The following is a 12027-nucleotide window of genomic DNA, read 5'->3' on the forward strand; positions in this document are numbered from 1 at the left end:
AAACACAGCTAAATCCCAATTCATCACATAAAGACAAATAAGTAAATGAAATAAACATAAAACCAATTTAGGTACTTGTGTATTGTGATGATGTGGGATTACCCTTGGTATGCTATGAATATGCTGTATTACTACTGGTTAATAAAGAAGCTGCTTTGGCCTATGGTAGAGCAGAATATAGGTAGGTGGGAAAACTAAACTGAATGCAGGGAGAAAGAAGGTGGAGTCAGGGAGAAGGAGCCAAAGGAGAAAGATGCCAGAACCTTACTGGTAAGCCAGAGCCTCAAGGAGATACACAGATTAATAGAAATGGGTTAATTGAAGATGTAAGAGCTGGCTAGAAATATGCCTGAGCCACCTGCCAAGCAGTTTCTGTGTGATTATTCTGGCCTGAGCAGTCGGGAAACAGTACAGTCTCCGCTTGCATTGTGGGATGATATCAGCTCATGGGATAGAGTGGGGGAAAGGAATCGACGACACTGTCCCTTGCAGTTTCTCGGGACCAGATTTCCAAGTACTTTAATGTCGAAAACAAGTTCACGAGATTAAAATAAATAAATAAACCCTACATATTTTGATTCACTGGTTGACTATTAGTCCTATGAGCCAAACACATCATAATCAGAAAATTCTTAAAGGTTTAGAGGGAAAGATTTTTTTCAAGGCAGAACACTTCTAGATGCTATTGTATGTGTGAAACCTTTGTTATGACTCACTGGAAATTAAACATGCAAAACTCCAAGTGAGCTTAGTTTTGCCTGTGCACAGAGACCTTTTCACTCTTATTCTTCGAAAACCTCATTTTGAGTCTTGCTGCCAACACCAGAGAGAGGAAAGCCAGCCAACGATTCCAAATATAACACACAGAGGCAAATGCTACAGAAATCTGTCTGACGGGAAGGGACCACGCTGAGATCTACTGAAGTGGATACTCTTCTCAATCAAACCATTTTGGTCCCTGTCTGTCTGGAGCAGAATTCCATGAACCGTTTCCTGAGGAAAATACCCACTTTCCAGTAGCCTCATTACTGCTGCTATGGTACTCACTCTATCAGTGACATCAGTCCTTCCCAACTCAAAACAGAAAGATGCATCATCAGCAACTAGAGCTCTACCAGTCAGCCTGCTTTTTTTTCTTCACAAATAAAATTAAACTGGGTGGTAGTAGCACACACCTTTAATCCCATTGCTGGAGAGGCAGAGGCAGGTGGATCTCTGAGTATGAGGTCAGCCTAACTAGAGTGAGTTCCAGGACAGCCAGGGCCCAGGGCTACAGAGAGAAACCCTGTCTTGAAAAACCAAAATAAATAAACAAACAAATAAATAAATAACTTTATGTGTATGGGTATTTTATCTACATGTATGTCTACTTGTGTGCCTGGTACCCACAAAGGCCAGAAGAGGGCATCAGATCCCCTGGAACTAGAGTTATAAATGGATGGTGGTGAGACATCCTGTGGGTGCCTGACTGGAACTCGGGTCCTCTGGAAGAGCAGCTAGTGCTTTTATCCGCTGAGACATCGCTCCAGCCTAGGTATCTGCTCTTTAACAGATTTTTAGGGATCAGACTTCAGAAGGCTCAACTTATGCATGACTGTGATGACAAAGCCAGAATCACCAAGGGACAACTGAGAACTTTCTAGTTCTCTGGGGCAGGCACAGTAACCCTACTATCACACTGAGTTTATTAATACCACACACAGGACAATTCATTTCCTAACACAGAGGATTGCCACAGAAAACCCAGAAAAGACTTAACTGGACTGACTTTCCACAGTCCATTAATTCGAGAGAAAAGGTGGCCCAAACACAAGTTGTGAGCAGTCCTTTCCTTCACTCAGGTAATTTATCTCAGAAAAACCTGCCGTTTTGTGCTACATCTTAAGCCCAAGAGATAAGGTTTGCCTAGGAATCACTTCTGTCTAGGCTTGGTATTTCAGGCTTAAAATCCTGGTTACTTGGGAAGCTGTGACAGGAGGGCTAACAGGCCCTACCTAGGTTCATCCCAGCACCATCCCATCAAAAGAAAGCACTTCTGGGGCATTTTAATATATACTGATTGGGCTGGAGAGATGGCTCAGTGGTTAAGAGGACTGGCTGTTCTTCCACAGGTCGTGAGTTCAATTCCCAGCAACCACATGGTGGCTCACAACCATCTGTAATGAGATCTGGCGCCCTCTTCTGGTGTGTCAGCATACATGGAGGCAGAATGTTGTATACATAATAAATAAATCTTAATATATACATATATATATATATATATACACACACACTGATTACCATAAAGCATACTGGCAAAAAAAAAAAAAAAAAACAGCCATACAAAGGACTTGTCTCACAGAACCTTTTCTTTTTCTTTTTTTGTTTTCTTTTCAGACAGGGTCTTTCTATATAGCCCAGGCAGGCTTGGAATTCTCAGTACTCTAGCCTCATCCTTTAAAATGCTGGGATTACAGGCAAGCAAACACCTACCCAATATCTCATAGAACTTTCAGTGAAGATAGCAGGATAGCAGCACTGAAATTATGATCCATAGCATTCATAAAATTCCAATTCCATTCTCACACACTCTGTACATAAGGGACACATGCTATCTAAGTCATGTAGTTTCAGCCAGCTCAAAGGGGAAACAGGAGAAAATACAGCTCTACCTAACCTCACCCCCATACAAATAAGCAAACACAGGAAAACACACTCAGGAATCAAAACCTCAACATCAACTGCTTAACCTCACAACTCTGGCTGATTTAGTACTTCAATTTTATTGGAGATTGTAGTTTAAAAAAACAGAAAAGTGGGGAAATCCTCACTTCTGAAATGAAAGCACCCAGGGAATTCTATTTAAAAGATGGTTTCCTCCTCTTTCACTAATACTTAGAATTTTTGTGACTTAGAGAAGAACTCAGATAAGTCGATGGTACATTCACTCAGTACTGACACGTTCAAGAGAGAACTGAAGATGTGAAACAAATCCTACTTCATTCACTACCATTTTTAAATCTCTCATTACCAGTTCTCATTCATGATCTCAGACAGGGGAAACAGTCAATGACATGCGTAGCCTAAGTCTCACTGTCCCTCCCGCTTTCTACTTCCAGCTAATGCAGAAACTGCAGTTAAAACTTAACAAGATTACAGGCAGGCGGATCTCTGTGAGTTCGAGACCAGCCTGGTCTACAAGAGCTAGTTCCAGGACAGGCTCCAAAACCACAACAGAGAAACCCTGTCTCGAAAAACAAAAAAAAAGAAACAAACAAACAAAAAAAACTTAACAAGATTTACTCTTAAAGACTCAGAGTTCAGCTTTTAAGAGTTTAAAAGCCCAACCTTAGGCAAAAAGATAGCACACTTTTTCCATGTCTCAAAACTTTTCTTAAATTAAAGGTTTACTTAAGAGCCAGTAAAATGTCTCAAGAGGTAAAGGTACTTGCTGCCCCATATGGTAACTTGAAATCCCGAGTCCAGTCCCTAGGAACAACAGCAGTGGAGAGCACTGAATCTTGAAGGCTGTCCCCTTACTTTCACCTGGCACCCCCCATTTATATGTGTGTGTGTGTGTGTGTGTGTGTGTGTGTGTGTGATATTTGAGACAGGGCTTCTTTGTGCAACAGCCTTAGCTGTTCTGGAACCAGACAAGTCTTGAAGAGATCCACCTGCCTCTGCCTCCAAAGTACTGGGATTAAAGGTATGCACCACCACATCCTGGCAATAAATGTAATTTATAAAAAAACTAAAAGTAATGTATGTATGTGTATGAGTGAAGGTATACATGTCCAAGTGCATACTCCCGAGTTTGGAAAGGTTAGAGGGCACTGCGTGTCAGCCTCCATTATTCTCTGCCTATTCCTTTGAGAATTCTGGGTGTTTTCTCAGTTAAGCTATGACCTGGACCAACCTGGCTTCCACAAGGCTAGAAGCCAGCTAAGTATCAGTAATCCCGAGTCTGCCACCACCACCCCTAAGCTGGAGCTAATGGCATTTGCAGGACCCTCAGTTTGCCTTGTGGACGCTGGGATCTGAACTCTGTTCCTCATAATTGTCAAGCAAAAGCTCCTAAGGTGCTTGGATTCTTAATAATTCCAACATTATAAAACAAATGAGATTTTTGAAAAGATAATATAAAATGTATCAAGTATTCAGTCAACAGGAGTCACCAATCTCAGTTAACACCCACTTCACCATAGAGGTAATAATTAAAATATTAGCCCAAACTTAAAAAAAAAAATACAGCTAGATATGGGGGTGCACAGCTGTAATCCCAGCATTCAGGAAACTGAGGCAGGACGATGGGCATAGGTTGGAAATCACCCTGGGCGACATAACAAGTACTAAGTCAAACCAAACAGGGATACACAGCAAGACTGTCTCAAAAAAAAAGCAAAAAACACAGAAAAAGGAAGAGAGTAGAAATTGAAAACACAGTCCTAATCATGCATTAGATAAGTACAACAAAAACCATAATCAACACAGACTCAGGTTCAAATCCCTCCTGTGCTCAACAGCAAGGGAGGGCTAAGCGATGATGTGTACTTTTGAGACTGAGGAAGGAAAATGGTTGAGTTCAAGGCCAAGCAGGGCTACAGAGTAAGGCCAACTTAACCCACCCCAAATAAAAAGGAATAGCAAGAGAAACTGGATCACAGATATTTTCTCCAGGTGGATTACATTTTAGAGGAAGTAAAGGCTAAAAACAGAACCCACAGGCCCTTACTGTTGGCATTACTCACTTCATAATAAAAATTTAAAGACCAGTAGCAAAGCTTCCTCCAGGATAATAATCTTTGTCCCTGGAGCATTACAAGCCAAGATGGGGGTGCCCCCCTAGGCAAAAGTGTCTTGGAATTAGTAATGGGAATGTCTCATGTAACTTCTGACCACAGTCTTAATTTGCCGAGTATCAGTCATCTGTCTAATAAAACCTGCAATTAGTACAAATGCAGCAGTTATTATTCCACAAACCAAGCGAGGGTATGTGGAACTGTGGAGACCTTAAACACTTTTTTAAACAAGGGATTTAAGAATAGACAACACCAGTTATAAAGGGCAGCACAAAAACCAAAAAAAACCCAAACCAAAAGAAAATAACAGGACCCCTTCCCTCCCAATCTAAGTGGGAACAAACAGAACAACTCGGCCGTCCAGAAGCTAGCCTCAGTCAACTGTTGCTGAACAGAACAAGAAGAGGCTACCTGGGTTCGAAGTACAGATGTGGGATTTTTGTGCAGGGCAGAAAGGTGGTCTGGGGGCAGAAGATAGTGAAAACTATCTTTTTTGCCAGATCGTTCCTCGATGAGAAGAATCAAGCACCCTCACCCGACGATCAACCCCATCCCCCCCTCCCCCACCCTCATTCAGCTGAGGTGAGAGAATGGACTGCTTTCCAGCTCTCAAAACTGCCTTTCTGGAGCCACCAAATACAATCCTGCCCCAGCAGCAAAGAATTTTGTGGAGAAGGGCTCGTTGATCCAGAGCAAAGAAGAGAAATCGGCGCCCAAGGGCAATTTTAATTGTCTAACTCGGCCCGATTTCCTAAGAGGCAGCAGAGCAGAGAGGGAGGAGCAAAGAGGGAGGAGGGAGGCAGCTCTGGAGTGGCAACAGGGGGCAAGCTGCAGAGAAAGGGATCAAGCCGGCGAGATCCCAGCCCTGGCCCTCGAGGAGCTGCTGCAGAAAGGGCTCAAAGGCTACCCGCACCGTTCTCCCGGAGACGTTTGCAAATCATATATGTAGCCAAAATGGCGCTGAGAATAAAAATATAATTTAAAGGCTGGTCGCCATATTGTAAACAGAGAAGCAAAGAAGTGGACTCGAGAGACATCCTCCATGATTTCCTGCACCGGCGCAGGCACCCGCTCGCTTAGGTCTGAACCTAGGCGAACTGGGTGGCCGAGAGCTCCGCGCACCAACCCCAAGGAGAGCTCAGGCGCAGGCAGGAGCACAGAGGGCCGCGGGAGCGCGCGGCCGCCAAGCGGCACTGGACCTGGAGCTCCTCCCCTTCCTCCCCCGCCGCCGCCGGCCGCACTCGATCAGTCCCAGCTCCCTATCTACTTCCAATCTCAGTTGGGGCTCACCTCACCCCTCCCAACCCCCATCCCGGGGTCACGCCGCTGCTCTTCCCCTCAAGTCGGCCGGATCCCGGCAAAAGCCGAGATCGCAGAGGCGCTCGCCCCAGCGGCTGCAGGCAGCTAGCGGCTGCAAGCGCCCGTTATTTCTCCAGGCCTGGTGAAGGAATGTACCGAGTACGGTCCACCAAGGTGCTCCAAAGGGGTCCCCAGGCCTTACCAGCACTGGAGGTGGAAGGCGGCAGGGCAGTGGTCGCAGCACAAGAGATCCCCACCTTCCTTGCAGCTATCGCAGCTGTCGTGGTTGGTGGCCCTGCCGCTTCTCCGGGACTCTTTCTCCGGCTTCCGACTCCGTTTTTCTGTCTCGTCCGTCTTGGGGGGAGCCAGCAGAGCTTGGATTTGCTGCACACACATACAAACGGCGTGTGTGCACATTCGGAGCTCTCGGGCGTCCCGTAGTCCCCGAGGCGCGGCTTCTCCGTCACCCACCCCTCTTCCCCCTTTTGTCCTTCTTCCTCCCATCCAGGCTGCTTCCAGAACCTCTCGGTCCCCGGAACCAGGGGAAGCCCACCCTAACTGCGCTCCTGCAGCACAACAAGGAGAAAAGCTCCTTCCCAATGAGGAGGATCAGGGTAGGGGGATGGGGAGAGGGTGCGCGGTTCCCTTCTCGCCACTTCCTTGTATGGACAGTGGGGGACTCCAAAGCCCGGCTCCGGAGGCCCGAAGCTTGGTACCCGGACGTGCAGGGGGAAGCACAAAGGGGCCGACAAGAAGGGGGTGGGGAGGCCTGCCGGTGCAATGAAATGGAGTGGGTTGAAGCCTCAGGAGAGCGAATCGAGGGCGGCGGGTAGGTGAAACTGCTGCAAACGTCCTCGAAGCTGCGCTCAGTCCCCCAAATTGCAAAGATGGGAGGGAGAGACTGGGTGAGGAAGAACCCCCCCCTTCCCCGGCCCTCTGGCGCTTCGAGCTTAGGGCCGGCTTTGTGGGGCGGAGGTTCCCTCCCGGCACTGGGGGAAGGGGATGAGGGCCAGTCTTACCTCCATCAGCCCCCCCGACGTGTCCAAGTCGTACACGATCGTCTTGGTCTCCATTTTCTCCCACATTCATCCACCTCCCGGGCTGGGCGCTCTCTGCTCCGGCCCCCCCAGCCCCGGGGGGAGGGGGGAGGCGGGGGAAGGGGGCACTCCTGACCCCCGGCCCCCTTCTCTCTTCCCAACACAGGTTCCGACTTCCTCGCCCTGGCTCCCCCCCACCCCCCGGCCCCCAGTCCCTGGGACGGCAGCGTCCTCCCCAAGGGCCGTGAGAGGGGAGCAACCCCTCAGCCCCGGCCCGGCGGCTGGCTGCACAGTGGGTCCCGGCTTCGGGGGGTCAGGCCTCGGCAGGGCCTAGGCCCACAGGCTAAAGCTGGCGCTGGCGACCGCTGGTCCGGCCGGGAAGGCTGGAGGGCGCTGCCATCCCGGGGTTGGGGCACCGGAGGGGGGGGTGAGAGGTTAGGTGAGGTTGTGGAACGTGAGGTGACTCGGGGGAGGATGATGTGGGGTGGTCCCCGGGCTCCGCCTCTCGCCGCCGCCGCCGCCTGCGTCCCGGCTGCCGCGCACTTGGCGCAAACTTACCGCGAGCGCCCGCAAAGCCACCCGCGCAGGCGCCCCGGGATCGCCGCTCGCCGCGCGCAACCGCAGTGACAGCCGGCGGCCTGGCTCCCGCGCAGCCGCGGTGATGGGGTACCCCCGTGCGCGCAGCCGCGCTGGCATTCGTCTGGAGCGCAGAAGCGCCGCCTTTCTGCCGTGCGCCAGCGTACTGAGATAAAAGGGCGGGACCTGAGGCCTCGCTCAGGCGCCTGGGTAAGCGCGTGCGGGTCATGGCGCAGCCGCAAGAACTTGGGAACGCTTCACCCATTGGTGTTTGTGTGCAGACCGTGGTCCCTCTTCCCGCGCAGGCGTGTTGAGTTGCCACCCTCCGGTCCCTTAACAACACACCCGCCTCACGCGCAGGCGTATTGTCACCTGGCGGCCTGCACAAGAAAGCGTCTCGCCATTTTGGTAGTGGGATTTGGGCTACCGTGCCCTTGGAGTCCGCAGTCACCAAGATGTGATGTTGTATGGAGCCGGTATGCTGTCGGCAGCAGTAGTACTCATAGGGAAGCTGTAGTGGATTGTTTGGCTCCAGCATCAGGTGTGGCTGGAGCAGGCAGCCATATTGGTAAAGGGAAAAAAAAAGCCATTGCGACAAAAAACGACGCTTTTGGTGGCGGTTTGGACGGCTGCTGTTTCCACTTAATTCTCGCTCTCCACACTTAATTTTAGCACAAACATCGCTGCCTTGCGCCGCGATGGAACCAAGGCTGGTTCAAGCTGCCTTTCTACCCGCTCTTAACCACTGTCCCTGAGAACCGCTCTTAAAGAGGAAGTCAAAAGCCCAAACAGTCCGTAATCCTGACAACGCCCAGCTACCTGTCTGCAGTTGACTTCAATCCCCAACTTGCAACGCGCTGTGTTCAAGGGTGAACGAGAACGCATTGCACCCTGGGAGTAAGGATCGCGATCGGTCTGATGAGTTGTGGGAGTTGTAGTTTCATATGTAGATGCTGCACTGTTCCGTAGGATACTGGAGAGCGGAGGGGAGCCTGTTGAGAAGGGTACTGAGATTTGTAGTTTGAGCTCCTCGTCTCAAATTCTGGGCAGAGAAACTTGCTTCTCTCTTTGGGTGTCCGCTGTTATCCCTTGTTCTCGCTCTCCGATGTGGATAGATGCTGCGGATGAAGCTGTTGAACTGGGATAAATGAACCACACTAGACGTTAATTAATATTGGCGACAGTATGACTGTATCCTGCCTTCTTTTTATTTTTCCCTCCTTCCCTCCCTCCCTCCCTCCTTCCCTCCCTCTCTCCCTTCCTCCCTCCCTTCTGTCCCTCTCTCTTTCTTTCCAAAGATAGAGTCTCTGCAGCCCTAGCTGGCCTAAAACTCGCTATGTATATCAGGTTAAACATGAACTCAAAGAAATACTTCTGACTCTGCCTCCAGTCCCATTTCTGGGATCAACGTGTGCTACTATTGCTACTATGCCTGGCCCTTCTTAAACTTTTCTTCTTTCCTTCTTTTTGGTTTATTGAGACAGACTTTCACTGTGTAACAGCCCTTGCTGTCCTGGAATTGGCACTGTAGACCAGGCTGGCCTCGAACTCAGAGGTTCGCCTGCCTTTGCCTACCGAGTACTGGGATCAAAGGCATGCGCCACCACCACCCGACACATGAACTTATTTTTTTTTTTTAGAAAGGTTTTTTTTTTATGTGCATTCGAGTTTTGCCTGGATGTATGTCTGTCTGTGTGAGGGTCCAGATTCCCTGGAACTGGAGTTACAGGCAGTTGTGAGCTGCCCTGTGGGTTCTGGTAATTGAACTCAGGTCCTTTGGAAGAGCAGCCAGTGCTTTTTTTATGTATTTTATTTATGTATTTTAATTGCATGTACTCCTGCAGGTCAGAAGAGGACATCAGATCTCATTACAGATGATTGTGAGCCACAATGTGGGTGCAGGGAATTGAACTCAGGTCCTCTGGAAGAGCAGTCAGTGCTCTAACCGCTGAGCCATCTCTCCAGCCCCCACTTAAACTCGTTTTTATGTTACTCCATACATCATTCTCAGAGTCGTAAAACACAGAGACTATTTGATTTAAACTCTATTTCCAGATACACAAGAGTGGAGCAGTGATTTGCTTAGGTTTCTTAGTGGGTTTATAGGAAACCTAAAAAGGGAACATTACTTGCTTCATAGGTCAGAATTCGTCCTCTGCACCATGCTTGCTGTCTCTGAGGAACTGTTGCTTCTCCTTTTAGGACAGTCAGGACTATAAATCAAAACGGATATGGATAACTGTGTGAAGTTTTAGGGGTGTGTGTGTGTGTGTGTGTGTGTGTGAGAGAGAGAGAGAGAGAGAGAGAGAGAGAGAGAGAGAGAGAGAGGACGAGAGAGAGACTTTGTATTTCTCTGGTGCTCCTGTGTTGGTGCCTGGAAATAGTAAGGTCATGGGGAAGTGGAGAATGTCATGCAAATTGGCTGCTCTCTGACTTCTGTGGTCACCACAGCCAACAATAGATTAGTAGCTATAGGGCTGAGATGTGGCTCTCAGAGGAGAGGGCTGGGATAGGTTCCTTGAAGGAAGAGCTCAGGCTTTATGCCTCCTTCATGCCACATGACCTCAGAAGCTGGAGCCTCATATGCCCTCTCTCATTGGCTCCCTTCCTGCTGCCCAGAGCACAGCTGTGCTGCTGTGTCAGCCTGAAGGTATTACTGGGCACAGAAGTGAGCTGCTGGCACACGCCCAGTGAGTAAGGCTTCGCTTTGATCAACACATTCGTTGCAGCTGAAAACAGGAGCGGGCAGTGGGCTAATGAGGAAGATGAGAGTTGGCTCTGCTGACAGGTGCCAGAGGAACAAATGACTCCACACACCTTTCTTCTGAAGCCTGAAGGATGAGGTCAGTCCAGTAAGGGCAGGACTTGGGGCCACCTTGGAGAGTTCCAGCTCTGGGTGTTCAAGGGGACTCCAGGAAAGAGAGCAGGTGGGATGCAGAAGCCTCTGGAAGCGACCTCTTGTGGTCCATGTAGGTATTGCACTCTGAATGACCGAACCCCCTGACTTGGGCTGCACAGAAGCCTGGAGGAATTTCTGGTCCACATCTTCCAGTTAAAGACTGTAGAAGCAGAAGGTGCTGGTGGGTGCAGGTCTTCCTCTCAGGTGTTTTTGTCTTTTATCTTTCAAGTGCCTCCTGGGAAGAGTCATCTCCGAAGGCTTTGGGGGCCATAGGGAATGGACAAATTTAAGTATATCCTGGTCAGCCATCACTTCTTTAAAAAGCATCATTTGTTTGTTTATGTTTTTTTGAAATAGGGCTTCTCTGTATAACAGCCCTGGCTTTGTAAACCAGGTTGGTCTCAAATTCACAGAGCTCTTCCTGATTCTGCCTCCCGTGTGCTGGGATTAAAAGTGTATACCACCATGACCAGTCTTTATTTTTAGTTTTTGGCTTTTTATAGATAAAATTTCTTTGTGTAGCCCTGACTGTCCTATAGACCAGTGTTGAAGGCTGTGTGGGTCCAACACAGATAATTATTTCCCCTAACTGGACTGATAGGAAGACACGAGGAATAATCAGACACAGCTTACATGATCATGATGGAAGGGCATCTCAGGGTCTTTTCTCCTGCCGATCTCCTGAAGATCTCTCCGCGTTTATTATCCAAACACCTTATATATCATCACATAAATTGAGCGGGAAAATACATTTAGACTCGTATCCTAAGTAACCAGGTGAATGGCCTTTTGTCACGTCTGCATTCTACCTGTATGCTAGCTGAATTAGCATCTCTATAAGATATCCTCCAAACATCCTGACCATGGTTAGGCAGAGACAGCTTGTCTGCAGAGCTATGTGACTACCTCAGATCACCTCAGATCGGGCCTATGGCTTTTGTGCCATACAGAAATATGGGCCTACAGACCAGGCTGGCCTTGAATTCAGAGATCTTCCTACCTCTGCCTCCCGAGTGCTCAGATTAAAGGCGTGCACCACCACCCAATTTGTTTTATGTTTTAAGATTATAATATAATTACGTTATTTATCCCTTTTCCTCCCTTCAACTCCCCTCATACATCCCTTCTTGCTCTTTTTCAAATTCATGACATCTTTTAAAACTGCTGTCATATACATACGTGATTACACACACACACACACACGTTTCTAAATACATACGTACAACGTGTTCAGTCTGTATACTGTCCCTTGGATGCGTGTTTTCAGCAGCCACCTTAAAGAGCCTGTGGGCAGAGCCCTTGCCTGTATCAGGTACCCCCAAGCCACCCTGTCCTTCCTACTCAGAGTCTGGATGTTTTCTGAGGACAAGCCAAACTGGCTAGTTTCTGTACAAGTTCAGTCTCCAGTTCTGATTCCAGTCTCTCAAGTTTCACTGGG

At 48.6% G+C, this 12027-nt stretch overlaps 1 protein-coding gene across 2 annotated transcripts in view; it reads right to left on the bottom strand.

The window, feature by feature from the left end:
* The window catches only part of Phf12 (PHD finger protein 12), a 44418-nt gene extending 36651 nt beyond the window's left edge, over nucleotides 1-7767 (bottom strand). The window contains exons 1-2 of one of the 2 annotated variants that reach the window (XM_050128670.1): nucleotides 7097-7757; nucleotides 6280-6461 (exon numbers count right to left, since the gene is read on the bottom strand). In XM_050128670.1, coding sequence (XP_049984627.1) covers nucleotides 6280-6461; nucleotides 7097-7162 — 248 coding nt within the window. In that variant the 5' untranslated portion in view covers nucleotides 7163-7757. Of the gene's footprint in view, nucleotides 1-6279; nucleotides 6462-7096 lie in introns of both variants that reach the window. The other variant, XM_050128671.1, reaches the window with a different exon arrangement.
* Between the last annotated feature and the right edge of the window lie 4260 nt (nucleotides 7768-12027).

Source organism: Alexandromys fortis, unplaced genomic scaffold (genome assembly GCF_014885135.2).
Source record: "Alexandromys fortis isolate MF-2015 unplaced genomic scaffold, M_Fortis_MF-2015_v1.1 scaffold_80, whole genome shotgun sequence".
NCBI classification, from domain to species: domain Eukaryota; kingdom Metazoa; phylum Chordata; class Mammalia; order Rodentia; family Cricetidae; genus Alexandromys; species Alexandromys fortis.